This window comes from Notothenia coriiceps, unplaced genomic scaffold (assembly GCF_000735185.1).
Source record: "Notothenia coriiceps isolate Sejong01 unplaced genomic scaffold, NC01 NC01_scaffold00005786, whole genome shotgun sequence".
NCBI lineage: Eukaryota > Metazoa > Chordata > Actinopteri > Perciformes > Nototheniidae > Notothenia > Notothenia coriiceps.
In genome coordinates this window covers 191520-207070 of record NW_011338487.1, presented here as the reverse complement: position 1 = coordinate 207070, position 15551 = coordinate 191520, and the positions used below count along the sequence as shown (strand labels likewise).

Sequence of the window (15551 nt, the reverse complement as noted above, 5' to 3'; positions counted from 1 at the left end):
ATATGAATGGGTCACAGAGGTATTCAAGCTGCAGATAAAGGATGCATCAGGCTTCCAAGAAGAGGACATAAGGGTGTGTGTGTGTGTGTGTGTGTGTGTGTGTGTGTGTGTGTGTGTGTGTGTGTGTGTGTGTGTGTGTGTGTGTGTGTGTGTGTGTGTGTGTGTGTGTGTGTGTGTGTGTGTGTGTGTCAGGTCCCATGACACAGCCAGGTCAGGACACTCCGCGTGCAGCAGTGTAGCAGCCAAATTAATAATATAGAGACAAGCAGGAGACAACGTGTTTGAATAATACAGTGTAGGACCATACCTATATAAGGCATATTTATACTTTTTATTTTTCAAAATACCAAACAGATCATGCATTTTAGCCATTCCTCATTTCGCTCAATTTAACACTGTCTTTACATGGGCTGATTCTGTGAGAACAGCACCATCTACAGGCCTGGCATATGTACTACAGCGTCTCCAGCGCTTTCGAACGGTAATGTCCGTGGCTGTCTCCTCCTGATTGGTGGAGTTGGCCCAATAGCCGTAGCGCCACTTCTGTGACGTCATAGAAGTGTTCAAATCTGGATCAGTCTGTATCAGATCCGTTGCAGCCCCTTTTTAAGAGATTTGGGTATGGAGGAAAATAGACAGGGTTGTGTTTTCTGACACGTATTCATGTATAAAAGACGTACAAAAGTGCATTTTGCATGATAGGTCACCTTTAAGCCAAATCAACGAGGCGAACCTACGGACTTGAATGAGCCGGGCAGTGTGTCGCATTTGTTTTAAAAAGGTAGCAACAAAAGCTAGCAATACGACCAACCTTAAACTGCACCTGAAACACAACCTACCCATTCCGTTTTCCCAGCCGGGAGCAAACACGGCAGCTGGAGATGGAGAGCCCCCACCTTCCCTACAGTTTGGCGCTTTTCCACTGCAGGGCCTTGCTCGGCTTAGTACGGTATGGCTAGGCCTTGTTAGGCCAGGCTCACTTAATGCTGCGTTTCCATTACAGTTTAGGAACTGGGGTAGTATTTATACTGTAGCAGGGATGGGCAACTTGGATGGTTGTGGGGGCCACATGATTTATGTACTGGCTACCAGGGGGCCGCAGATTCACTTGGAACACACACACACAAATTCCATATTTGTATGTAATTATTAACAAATATACTAAGTCTGACATCTTCATTGACATTGTACAGTCTTTCAGGGAACATCCTCTAATAAGCTCACTAAACAAATATCACTTCACAGAAATTTAATTTAATTTTTACAAGTGGCATGTTTGTATTGAACAGGTTATTTAACAGTGGAATAAAAGTATTTTAAACTATTGGAAAGCACGGAAAATGTGTGTGCGTCAAGATTAAATATTAAGATGACATAAACATGAAGTCATGAACACTAACCCAGACATTAGTTGTCTAACTTGAACCTAAGACACTTGCCTGTCTCAGCAGACACCTGTCAACCCGCACTCTGCTGTTCCTCAGCGCCGATCCCCCGCACGCTGAAATTATGATCGAAAAGCGTATAGTAATCATAGATAACACGGCAGGGTCCGTGACAGTTTGTTTTCATCTGATTTCAAATAAACAATTTTTAGAATATCAAACTGTGTGTGAGTCATGGTGTCAAGCAGGGACATAATGGGTTATAAACCTGTCTTGTTGTTGCAGATATAGCCACATTTGTGATGTTTTGAATAACTTCAAATGCAATAACTTCTCTTTACTTTGACTTTATTTAGAACTAACCCTCGGTAATATACTCAAGCAGCTGGCATTGATCAGCTTTTATCGGAAATGCTAATCAGCAGACGGACCCTTAAGGGCAATACCAAAAATAATTTGTTACAACACTTACTGCTTTGCTGTATGCAGACATATAGATAAATTATCAGATTTACCCTTTATTTGCACAATATTTCAAACAAATTGTTTCCACACCAGGGGATGTTGGTTCTTAGGGACACACATTTGATCACTACAAGATGTGGTACATGGTAAAAAATGAAGAGAAAACATAATAAACAAACCAATTTTCCGAATTACAGTTTATGGCCAATATTTCCATCCAATTCAAGAAGTAGAAGAAGAATTGGGAGGGATGAAAACCTTTTTAACGGCCACACATGCAGAGCACACAGTGAAATGTGTTCTCTGCTTTTAACCCACCCTAGTACCAGGAGTCTAGGAGCAGTGGGCAGCTATTGTACAGCGCCCAGGGAGCAATGGGAGTGGGGGGGTGGTCCTGCGCCTTGCTCAAGGCACTCAAGGCACTCCTCCCAGATACTTCATCAATATCGATGTTAAAACTGCTCATTACTAAGACATTTGCTCGTCAGAATTGCCAAGTATATCTGATTTTGAAACAATTACTCATGAAAGAGTGAGTCATATGTTGAGTCAGATTGTACTTTTTATAATGCTAATTTCTGGTTTTCAGGTACCACTTGTCCTGTGTTAACTATAACAAGTTGGACAAAACATAGTATCGGAGTTTGATTTTAATTATTCCAGCCAACCACAAGTTTGATTTAGCGAGATGATCATGGCTTGCAGCACAAGTCCACAACTACTAATCATACTGTACGTAACCTTGATGACATTATGCAAACGTTGTACGTTATAAATTACACAAAGCTTGCAGTAAGACCCAAAGAGATATGATTCATCCAAGATAAAAGTCGTCCTGCCCTAATAGCCATTCTACATGGGTTTGGGCCCATGGTGACATAAAAGTAGTGACAAATAATTAACATTTTACTCCAATAACATTATGGCGGATTGTAAAACCTGCTTTCACTCTGATTGAGGTGGGGTATATCTGCCGGACAATCTCCCTTCATTCATATCTCTCCATCTCTACGTCTCCTGTGAAAGTTGCATCTCTCACGTGGCCAAGGCAACAAGCTTTTTCTATAGGACTGTTGCCAGGGTAACATAGAGGCAAAGCAGGGCAGTGTGAAGAGGAAGGAAAACGGGAGGAGAAAGTGTAGGGAACAAGGGAGGAGAAGAGAGCAGGTGAGAAGAGAGAAATAAAGATGCTTAAAGAAGAGAAAGGACAGTATAGAGAGCTAATAATGGATAATGAGCACAGCTGATTGGAGCTGGCTGTTATATACATCCATGTTCTTGTACATGAACAGTAAAAGTAATGTAAATCGAAATTCAAAAAAGTGAAAAAATAACATAGAAAATCATCATGAATGAACACAATTAAATGATTGACTGGAAAGAAAGAAATCTCCTGTTTTACAAGCCTCAACACCACTTCCATGTAGTGAATTACATGCAGAATAGATACAAGCACTACTTAGAATTCCTTATAACCACAAAACACTATACTATATACTATACTATACTTATACTTATAACTATTGACATGTTCCAAGGGCCTCTCTCTCTCTCTCTCTCTCTCTCTCTCTCTCTCTCTCTCTCTCTCTCTCACTCACACGCACATGACAACAGCTTGTTGGAGGGTCTGACGTCATCCCATCAAATTAGCCTTTTACCACAAGGCTTAAATGTATCTTTCTAAGCCAGTTTTGCCATCTCGTTAAGTCACCACGTCGCCCATAATAGATGAAATGTGCTAAAAGGTGACCATAGAGAAATGTTTTGGATATATGTATGTTTGTTTTTTTGCTTTTCCATTGTGTTTCTGTATCTTGTGTTGCTAGAGAAAGAAATGTACAAATGTACGTTTCATTTGATTACATCACATTTTTACACACAGTGTCACAAAAAGCAGTTTGAATCAAATGCAATAAATCAATGGTTCTGTTCCTTCTCAACATGACTTTTTTTTGCTCAAAGCCTTGCATTTTCATTTTCAAGCTGTGGAGATGTAAGTAGCACTCTGAACCCCTTGTATTTCTGGCTGCCTCTGTCCTCCCAGGTAATCTGTTGGTGATAGCTTTTGTCAGTTACTTTGGGGCCAAGCTCCATCGACCAAAGATCATCGCAGTAGGTTGCGTCCTGATGTCTATTGGCACTTTCATCATCGCTCTGCCTCACTTCATCATTGGACGGTGAGTCTAAGATATGATAAACAAATTCCATCATTTTTTCAATAATATATTGCTCTACTTACTAAAGCACTGTTATTTGTCAGCCTCTCAATAATTGTTCAGCCTCTCTACTGTAGGTCGAATATTCTTGCTGTTCCAATGATGGCTTCACTTTTTACTTTTTTAAGATACTTATGAATTCTCTTTTCTGTAGGATTAACAAATGGTATCCTATAACCAAGTAGAATGAGTGTTTCACCTCTGTCAGCTGTATTTTTAACAGTTCCATTTGTATTTTGTTTACAGCTACCAATATGAAACATCTGTGCGGTGGGTAGTGAATTCAACACTGAACCCCTCTCCTTGTCCAGTGGGCTCACCGGCAGACTTAGCTCAAGATGGAAAATTGTCTCAAGTGCCAGCCACAGGTGAGCACTTATATACACATACAGACTAGTGTCCACAAGTACATTGGTCTGATTACCCTCATCTTCTTTTCTTTGCCCTCCAGCTTGTGAAGGCGACTCAAACCTGTCAATGTGGATCTATGTGCTCCTTGGAAATGTCTTGAGGGGGATTGGAGAGACACCTGTTCAGCCTCTTGGGATCTCTTATATAGATGATTTTGCTTCTGAGGAAAATGCTGCGCTATATATTGGTAAGAAAAATCTCCCCCCAGTGGAAGATACTTTAAAAGTAAACACCCTTTATCATTGATGATATTCAACGTAAGCTGCAGAATGGAATATCTTAAATAGCACCAGAAATAAGTAATAAACAGAGGTGTTTAAAAACCTTGTATTCATTCACAATTTTCTACCAGACAAGATCCTAATTCTCTCTGGAGTACCACAGGGGTCTATCCTTGGACCATTGCTTTTTAATCCGTATTTGATCCCACCAAGTAATGTCATAAAAAATCACAACAAACCCTTTCATTTATATGCAGACGAAACAAAGTTCCTAGCCTTATTGACATCCTGATATAATTGATTGCAAACTTAGATTGTTGTTGGAAAAAAATATTACATAGCTAAATATGAATAAAACAAAACATATTTTTTAATGTCCCAAAAAAAAGTCCTACATAGTCCACACAACTATCAGCAGTTTTGCTCTTTGTTTGGTAACATCCAAGTCTCACATTTAATTTGAAGTAAATTAATTAGACTGTCATTTCCGAGTAAGTCTTCTTACTCGGAAATGACAGAGTAGCTGTACACCTTACACCTAAGGGGGTAAATCCCTTAGGTGTTTTCCAAAACATTTAACTTATTAGACGCTTTTACCAAAAGCGACTTACATACACTCAATACTGTGGGCAATCCCCACAGGAGCCACTTGGGGTGAAGTGTCTTGCGAAGGGACACAACGACATGTTGACTGCAGTGGGGATGGAACCAGTGCTCTCCTGATCAGAAGATCGGCGCACAAGTGACCTCTGAGCCTGTATGTTAAATGTGTTGAGTGTATCAGTTGTTAGTACAGATAGCTAGACTCCTAACCATTTTGTGTGTTGTGTGTCTCTTGTTGTGTGTTTGCTGTTTCCTAGGCTGTGTGCAGACCATTTCCGTCATTGGACCTGTGTTCGGCTACCTGTTAGGCTCCCTTTGTGCCAAAATCTATGTGGACATTGGATTTGTAAAAATGGGTGGGTTTAATCATGAGTATATGTCTAGGTCTCTTAAGGCCAGAATTTGTGGTCCGCCTAGACAGACTTGATATCCTTAACTTCTCACCATGGACTCACAAAGAGCTCATGTGAACACTGGAAACCATGTGTTTTCTTTACATCTTAGAAGCATCTCAGAGAGCGGCTTCTTCTGTGTGTTTGTATTTTAATAATCCATAGGCCGAGACACTGTAATATTAGTGACCATATTTAGTCAGATATAATCTTGTTCAAATCTGTGGTAATGAATAGTTATGTTACACTACTCTGGGGTACCCGGTGCTTCCTCGATAGGTGACAATAGTTGGACACTAGATTTATAGATAAGTGACCCCTGTGCAATAAAGAAAATACAAAAAGAGTAAGACATTGAAATTAACAATAAACAAAGATACATTAAATGTTCGCTAAATAGGTTTTCATGAATTTTTATGAATTCCTTGGACATTTGAGTAGAAGAGAGCCACTGGTAATCTTATTGGTAAAACCAAATTGAAATCAAAATGTCTGCTTCAACGATAGGTCCTTTTATTCATAAAACTGAGGCATGGTATTATCAGATATCACCTGCGTCATATGTATTCCCCAAGGACTCAGAACAGGTGTACAGGATTAGCATCAATTAGCTAATGAACAAAGTATGACGGGGGTTAGGAAGAACTAAGCTACAATCAAATAGAGTGCCGCAAACAGGAAAATAGAAAAGTAGCAGAAGAGAAGGAAAAAGTATGAAGAAACAGTTGAAAAGGGGATGTAAAGAGCCACATAATAAAGTAAACTGTAAGAACAAACAGTTAATAAAACCAATGAAAAAAAAGAACTTAAATGATAAAGAATTTAAAAAGAAAAATCCCAGCTAACCCAAGCTATCAAGTGTGCAATAATGCATGCCTGTTTGTACTTACTGACCGCTCAAACAGAACAAATGAGTAGGCTACTCACTAGAAACCTCCATGTCAGGCTTTTTATTTCAGTGTTCTGATAACCTCTGTTTTTGCATCTTTGTTTAACCATAAGTGTATCACTGAGCATTGATTACATGTCATCCTCTGTCTCCAAACACAGAAACTATCACCATCACCCCATCGGATGCCCGCTGGGTGGGGGCCTGGTGGCTGGGCTACCTCATAGCAGGGGTCATCACTCTGCTCTCTGCCATCCCATTCTGGTTTCTGCCTCGTTCCCTGCACATACCCGGTGCCCAGGGCTCAGAGAAGTGCACACCGGAGCAGACAAGTTTCATTAAAGACCCTCATAGTGGGAAGCACAAGTATCCTGCAGACCAAAATACGACTTTCATAGAGATGGCCAAAGGTAGGTATCAACCAAGAGCGATTAGTTTATCTATAATCCTGCTGATAAACAGACAGACAAACCAAAAAACAAGAAAAAAAACATAACCTATTCTACAGAGGTGATTTTAAATGTTCAGTGCTTTAGATTGACTGAATGGTCTCTTTGTTCATAAATGTTAATGGATTGACTGTTTTATAAGTGTAAAGCCCCTAAATGATTAATCGGCTGTGGAAATAAATGGCTGAAAACACTTACACTACACATTTCTACAAAGAAAATCACAGCACTTCACCATATTAATAAAATAACAATAATATACTAGTTATAGGAGCTTAAAATAGAGAAATATTTCAAGTTGATTTCAACAAAATGTTTTTAACTTGTATTATTTATATCCATGTTTACTTGCTTGAAGTCTTTTTACTGCCTTTCTTTTTGTAGCTGTATAGATTGATACAAACGGCAGGATGTGAATTGTTTTGGCTACTTGCCCACCCACACCTAAAAACATCCACAGTATTCCTAGTTCCCCAAATTCCACAGGTTACCTTTTGATTTGTTAAGTCACTACATACTTCAGCTTTCAAATCCAAAACTTAAATGATGTCCTACTGTCACACGTACCCCATGTAGTCAGAAACGTGATTCCATAGCACTTATCAGAGAGTGTTACAGTCATTTCTTACTATTACATTGAGATATTGCATATTAAACATTTTCAATATTTCGATTTCTCTGCAGACTTTATTCCATCCCTGCGAACTCTACTGGGAAACCCTGTGTACTTGATCTACCTGTGTGTGTCAATCATCCAGCTGAACTCCCTCATCGGCATGGTAACCTACAAGCCCAAGTACATCGAGCAGCACTTCAGGCAGTCGGCATCAAAGGCCAACTTTCTCATGGGTACATGAAAAGTGCTCAGCATATGAAATGAAATATCTAATGATGGTGATAACGTAAGATGAAAGTCTTTATGTTTATGTGGCCTCATCAAAGGAGGTGCCTGCATGGCCTAGACTTGCTGCATATGAAAGAGAATGCAATATTAGTGACCAGAGCAAATGACATGGGTGTAGATGAAAGACCATGCCTTCACATTGATGTCAAATGAAGGTATGAGAAAGAGACTGACAAAATAAAAAGCACGCTTCTACTTTGATCAAGGCAACTGGAATTTTGTAGTCCTGTTTCCTCCTCTGTATTAGCAAGAAGGAGAGATGATAGCCACCTTTGAAACAATAATAAATGATATACTCTGTATTTGTTTAAATCCAGATTTATTATTGAAAGCAACATTTCATTTCAGTGAGAATGTATCTAGCATGTTGCTGATTCTCTTGATCTTAGGTGTGATTAATATCCCAGCTGTGGCACTGGGGATGTTTTCTGGAGGTTTACTGATGAAGAGGCTGAAGCTGAACATCATGGGCGCAGCCAGGTTTGCCTTCGGCACATCTTTGATCGGATACATCCTGTCGCTGTTCTTCTTTGCAATGAGCTGCGAAAATGCCAAGGTAGCCGGAGTGACACTTCCATACATCAGGTTAGTTATAATTATTTTGTATGTTGGAGTTACTGTTTTCAAAGTAAAAATATAATATTACAATTTGAGCAACAACACAAATTAATATTATTGATCTAATAGACATGTAATCAATTACCATAACTTGAATGCACTTCATGAATTTCAAATAAATAACGATTATCTGGTAAAGATACATTTTTATTTCAAGTCCCTCATGATGTCTGCCCTAATAATTCATTTCCTTTGTATTGTACTTTCTCTCACTCTCTCCTTTCCAGCTTGGATAGCGTATCTTATGATAAACACTCAGTGTTCGCAGCATGCAACTCAGACTGCTTTTGTTCAGCAAGCGACTGGGACCCAGTCTGTGGAGAGAACGGCATCACATATGTTTCTCCCTGTCTCGCTGGCTGCGCCAGCTCTTCTGGCTCAGGGAAAAACACAGTAAGTGGACAAGGTACTTAAACTGTAATACGGAAATGTCATTTCTGGTGTGAAAACCATAGTATTGTGCTGGATTCACAGCACAATATGGTACATGCCTAAACAGGAACATGATGTCTAGTCAAATACATTTTTGCTGCCATGAAGTTTTGTTTGAATATAAAGGTTACGGTCCGATCCGGGGACCATCACCACTTCTGTGTAAAGTGCAGGATTTCAAACCAAAACGAAACATTGGCTATGTTTCAAGCTTATAACTGAGAGGGTTATACATATATCACTCTATGCTTTTTTGCTTTTTAAGTTATTTACTTTCCACTTAATAAAGTGAGATTTGTTTCCAGTTAAATGTTCTTAGATCCCATAATCTAATGAGTGCTAACAAAGTAGTCACATCATCCTTATGTGCCTGGTTGGCTTTAATGTTTGATAAATACATTCCCACCACACATGTCTCTCCAGGTGTTCTCTAGCTGTAGCTGTGTCGGAGTGGCTGGGAACTTTACGGCCAGCACGGGGCAGTGCCCTGAGAAGGACGACTGTGACAGGATGTTCCCATATTTCCTGGCTCTCTCTGTCATCACTTCCTTTATCATCTCCCTTGGGGGCACACCAGGCTACATGTTTCTCATAAGGTCAGATTTCAATTGTAAAAATATAAGGAAAATGAATAATTATCACTACCCTGCTACGAAGAATCTTATAAGCCTCAATGCTAGTACATCAATTACTTCACTTTTTGTCTGTTTTGAAAATGTAATAAGGATTTTCACCAGATTCTTGACATGTTAACTAGGGGATACTAATTGTTTTCTCTTTTTATTTGTTCTGGTTAGACCATATTATATGTCAACATTGTGTTGTCATTAAATGTTATGCTGATGACAAACAGATGTATGGCCCCAGTAATACTGTTGACCTCAATACACTGTGTTCTTTACACAGTGAACATTTTCCTTTATTGAACTCCACCAAAACAGAAGTTCTTGTTATTCAATCATTCATTATCATAGTAGACTATGTCAAAGATATTATGAGAAAAGCAATTATATAGTACCTAGACAAATATGAAAAAAGTAATAGTATAGTGTGTCAAAAATATCATGGAAAATGTCAGACTACAGTTTCTCAAAAAAATATATAATAAATGTCACAATGTAGTATTTAGAAATTATCATGAAAAAAAGTTGAAAATGTGCAAAAATAAGTCAGTGCAGTATGTCAAAGATGTGCAAAAGCATCGTAACATAGTCTGTGTAAAATGACAGTGGTCAGTGGAAAGTTCAAAGAATAATATGTCGATTATATAATGACATCATAGTCTTTCCAAAAATCATGAAGATATGTGGGAAAAAAATTGAGAAAAGTCATGTTATATTCTGTCACAAACATCATGAAAAATCACAGTATGACTAGAATGTATGGATATTAGGCATTGCTTTCTACAAACGAAGGACCTGTTGACCTCTTGAGTTAGACAAAAATCTAGAATTCAGTTATTTTACAACCCAGTTCAAACGCTGCAACGAAGATGGGAGGCAAGAAGACTTGTCATGTTACAGAAAGTATATTTATTTACAAGATTAATTAAGAGCCAGCAAGCAGCGAACACAGACAGAGACCCCTAGTGGAGGGGAGGGGGTTGTAACAGTTGGCAACAGGTGTTTTAATTATATGATATGATATTAATGATCTTCTGGCTCCGTACATGTGCGCTTAGTTAAGGGGTTTGAGAATACCTGGAATAGTAGGGCCCGAAAATAGGATCATAATAAAATAAATAATGAAATCATAATATAAAATGGCATTAATATGGCACAAAGCATGTGTCATAGTTTGCCATTTAAGAAACATAGTAAGACATTGTATGAATACAGAAAGGCACAGTAAATGTCATGAAATATAGTGCTGTATTCCAAAACTATTTCATAAAAATGTCATAGTATAGTATGTCACAAAAAGTTCATAAAGCAATGCTTTTGCTGTTGGCTAAAGCTATCGATAACGATACACACATCTGTAGTTTACTATGGATGTGAGATCAACAATAAATGTTTTCTTTATGTGTGCACTGTTACTGTGCTGCCATCAATCCTACACTGGTCCCCTACATAGTCACCAAAACTTGAGATCCCCTGGACAAGAAGATAGATTCTTCTGCAACACAGCCCTCACTGCTGGTTAACACTCCACTCAACACAGAGACACTGTTCCCTTCATATGACATGCACACACTCTTACACACACTTACACAATTTCCTTAAGCCATATCATCTGATCCTGTTGAACTGCACTGACCTCACTGAACATACATTGTTGTTAATATCATGTGTACTTTCAACCCAGTGCCAAACAATGAATGTATCCCTTCATGATGAAATAGTGATGCAACATGCATGGTTTATATTCTTAGGGTGTCCGAAATTGAGGTTTCTACTCTTTTCATTAAAATTATTAAGAGTAAGACAGGTTACTGAGTTAATCTATAATGGGCTGTTTTTTTCTAAATAGTCTACCATTTTTTTTGATGCAGGTGCATCCAACCACAGCTGAAATCCCTGGCGTTAGGTTTCCACGCTATGGCAACTCGTACCCTAGGTAAGTCCGCTTAAAATACATCCTCTCTTGAGCTGGTCTAAGATGCAAACCATGAAAATGTGTTAGCATCGGTTTGAATCCTTATTCCATCTTTCTTCACAATCTTTCCTGCTCACAGCGGGGATCCCAGCACCGATCTACTTTGGAGCAATCATTGACACCACATGTCTTAAATGGGGTCAGAAGAGGTGTGGAGGCTTAGGAGCCTGTCGGATCTACAACACCACTGCATACAGGTAGTACACTCAGTTGAAGTTCTGCGATTCTTTTATTGTATGTATTCTATTTTCCAGAGACTTTTTATATTATTTTGCAAAGAAAAACAACATGACATTTTAAACTGATTCGGACCAAAACAAAAACACTGAGCCCCTTGATATTGCCAAGATGGAAAATGATGAACCAACTTTGAAATTATAGAAACTGTGTTGCAATGCTTGTTTCGCTTTAAAAATCATTAAAAGGAGACAATCCTTATAATTCCAGAAAGGTCCTAAGAAGTGTCACGTTTTTATTTTGCTTCAGTAAGTAATCATGTGATGTGTACATCTTAACTTCTCAGGGTAGCATACCTGGGTCTGACTCTGAGCCTACGGTCTATCTCCTTCATTATTTGCATCCCGGGCTTCATTCTGCTCAGTCGGCAGCTGAGGAAGGAGGAAAGAAATGCCGTCCATGGAGCACTGGCTAACGGCGGAACAGAGCTGGAAGAACTCAGGAAGGAAGAGTTTGTTGTTTCTAATTCTGACCAATCACAACAAACGGCAGACAACGGCACAGACAGGGAGACACGGCTGTGACAGAACTGACCCGACTTGTCTCTCACACACACACACACACACACACACACACACACATGTATTTTAGAATACATTTAAACCTACAGTATGTACAGTGATACTGTACACATGCACGTACATTTAAATGAGATTTGCAGGGAATCACATGCTGTATCCAATCATCTCATATAAAGCATAAATTATATATTTATACTACTACTGGGCATATGAAGGCTTTGTGAATTTGACAGAAACTTTGATATAACTTCAATATTTCTTGAATGTACTGTATATGCTGATATTATTTTTCTTATAAAGAAGAGTAAACTATATCTTTTTGGTTTCAATGGTAGCACAAGATAGATGGGACATGTGATTTGTACAGACTACTACAAAAAACAGTTTGATCCTGAAGACCAGCACTGTTTTTATTCCTGTCATCACTCGTCGTGGACAGAGGAGGATAAGTGGCCTTATAAACTAGAGGCACTACACCAAATTCAAACAGAGAGGATGAAATAAGGCCTTAAAAAAACAGGAACTGATGATTTCAAACAGGTTGTTATATGAGGGAATGGAAATATGTATTTCAATAACGTTCAGAAGGCTTGTCTGATGTTGTTTTGACGTGTGCCTCATTCACTCAACAGTTACCTCTCTAAATCATGTCTCACATCTTAAACATATCTGAATGCCATTTCATTTGACTTTACACTCACTTAGAAAAAAAGTTAAGTCTTAAACTGTAGTCATTTACTTTAGGCCAACGTGTAATTGTATTGCAGTTTGTGTTGTGCGCTTTTTGGATGTGAACTTGTTCCATTGGTACTCACACGCTAAACATGGAAATTGTATTTTTGTGAGTTTTGCTTATCCGTTTGTCTAATGGATGCTCCTCCATTTTGCTTTTAAACAACACCAGCCCTAATTGACTCATTTCTAAATCTGGTATTGAAAAGAATAAACAGTACACAACAGTCTGTCACAACGCTGATAGCTAGGATTAGATAGAATTTGCTCAGAATATCTCTCTCACTTTTGCAGGCAGTCTTTTTGAACAGCCATTTTGTTTAAACCGCTGGTTGAGGTCAATGCTTACTAGTGTCTGCCATGTGATGTGCCTTAGAAGAGGCAGAATGTGTACTGTTAGAACATTAATGAAAATATATATAAAGATATACTGTATGTTGTTTTAATCTTTAGGCAAAATATTCCTCCGTGTGTGACCACAGGAAATGCCCATTTATGTTTCTGCTGTGAAAAAAGCCATTGCTATACATTATGTTTCACTGATCAGTCTGTCTTTAGGAGACATTTGTTTTTTCTTGTGTATTTTTCTTGTGCCAAAACCCACACATATAAATATCATGGTCTATTCTCAGGTTTTTCTAACAATTCTGTTTTCATAAACAGCTTTATCCCATAATTAGAAACCTATTTTCTTGAAATCCGTCAAAAATCGCCTTGTATCTCATGACAATTGTTTAGTATGTACATTTATAGCATATTATCATTTTGTAAGACTTTATTTCCACAATGGAGACGTATCATTTTGTTAACATTATGTGATATTGTCTTAAACATTCAGGTTTAAGTTTCAGGCACAGGTGGCCACTAGTACAGACTCAGAGAGACGTGTGTAGAGGAAGGAAGTAGCTATCAATCTCAGTGATGCATTTACTTGCATCAAAATAAATCAGAATATAAATAGTTTTCTGGATTATTTTTGTAACATTTAAAAGAATATCTTAAATGTCATACTAAAATAAAACTTTTAATATCCAATGTGTGTTGGTGTTATTCATTTGAAACAAGGCACAACATAAAGAAAATTATCTTTATTTAACAAAGTGAACATTTACCTTAAAAGGCACTTTCGTCTGATTTCCGAAGAAATGTCCAAACTCAACTTAAAGGCATGTAAGCAACTTTTATAAGCCCAACATCCTTATTTATTTATAAAAAAAACGCTGGGGAACATTAAGCATCTGTTGACAACAATATCAGTTTCAAGGCTCTTTCTGGATAAAGGTGATATAACAAAAAACATACAGCCCCTTTCAGGAAGCACACAGTAACTCCCCTGGTGCAACTCTCACACTATTACACGCATGAAACACACAGTGCAGAAAATACACAACAAAATGGAGGGTTCAAGTTAAGACGAGTAAACCCTCAGTTAGATCATAAGGTTTCTATCCCTACAGATACACAGTTTCATCCACAGATCTATTACGTCAGATTTTCTTCAAGTCAAGTCTACAACTTTAAACTAAGTAAGAAACCAAAAGAATAACAAACGTATTTACTGGATGTTGGAAATCTCAAACCATAATCCTACACACCACTACTTATGTTTAAAAGTACATATCATCAACTGGAATAAAGCAAAAATTAGTGAAGTGCAACTGTACATGCAAAATATATTTGCACAGCCATGCGAGCACTGACGGACGTTGCATAATGCTGTTAAAGTGGCAGGTGTTCCTGCTACAGTAACAAAAAAGCAAATCCTCAGTATCAAAATACATTCATAGCTGTCACTGCTCAAGCTTTCAATAAATGATGGACTCTACGCTGTGCCCTTTGCAAAACTAATGCCAGGAACCATAAAACAGCCCTACACAATTCTTTAACATATGAAGTGCTCTGTGCTCACTGGCTAAACTCTCCAATTACAGCCCCTCGAGTGATGAATAGAAAAAAAAAGCAATTCTCTAGATCAAAGCGCACCAATCAGAAACAGGACACCATCAACATTACTCCAAATAAACCATCAAAGCTAATCTGATGTCCTGATAAAAAAAAGGTAACTCCATGCTTTAAAAACGTTACTGTGATCAGCAAAAGGCTTTACCTCAGAGTGGCACATTGTGGTATTGTGATATGCACTCTGACACAGGGTGTTATATGAAGGTAAAGCACCTGTTGCAGTGGCTCTGTCCTGATTGGGTTAAAGTCAACCTTAAAAAAGGACTTTACGATAACTAGTCGTCCTTTTTGTCTTCACCATCTTCAAGATTCTGGAATGAAAATGAAAGAAAATGCCAGTTAAAGTGATATAACATTATGTAAAGCAACATTAATCGGTACCACTTTATAATAAGACTACCCTTATAAAGGGTTTACGAATACTTTGTAATTCATTTATTAATTAGGTTGTGAATACTTTATAAATCATTAATAAGCTTTTATAAGACACGAGATAAACAGGGCAACTGTGACCGG

At 38.2% G+C, this 15551-nt stretch overlaps 2 protein-coding genes across 5 annotated transcripts in view; one reads left to right on the top strand and one right to left on the bottom strand.

Moving 5' to 3' along the window:
- LOC104943185 (solute carrier organic anion transporter family member 1C1-like) overlaps window positions 1-14059 on the top strand; it is a 19787-nt gene extending 5728 nt beyond the window's left edge. For both annotated transcript variants that reach the window (XM_010768522.1, XM_010768523.1), the window contains 12 exons: window positions 3895-4027; window positions 4313-4434; window positions 4518-4664; window positions 5559-5657; window positions 6744-6992; window positions 7716-7880; window positions 8325-8520; window positions 8781-8946; window positions 9409-9581; window positions 11480-11544; window positions 11663-11780; window positions 12107-14059. In XM_010768522.1, the coding sequence (XP_010766824.1) occupies window positions 3895-4027; window positions 4313-4434; window positions 4518-4664; window positions 5559-5657; window positions 6744-6992; window positions 7716-7880; window positions 8325-8520; window positions 8781-8946; window positions 9409-9581; window positions 11480-11544; window positions 11663-11780; window positions 12107-12344 (1871 nt within the window). In that variant the 3' untranslated portion in view covers window positions 12345-14059. The remainder of the gene's footprint in view (window positions 1-3894; window positions 4028-4312; window positions 4435-4517; window positions 4665-5558; window positions 5658-6743; window positions 6993-7715; window positions 7881-8324; window positions 8521-8780; window positions 8947-9408; window positions 9582-11479; window positions 11545-11662; window positions 11781-12106) is intronic.
- An 87-nt stretch (window positions 14060-14146) lies between these two features.
- The window catches only part of LOC104943184 (B cell receptor associated protein 29), a 7755-nt gene continuing 6350 nt past the window's right edge, over window positions 14147-15551 (bottom strand). For all 3 annotated transcript variants that reach the window (XM_010768520.1, XM_010768519.1, XM_010768521.1), the window contains exon 8: window positions 14147-15346. In XM_010768520.1, the coding sequence (XP_010766822.1) occupies window positions 15311-15346 (36 nt within the window). In that variant the 3' untranslated portion in view covers window positions 14147-15310. The remainder of the gene's footprint in view (window positions 15347-15551) is intronic.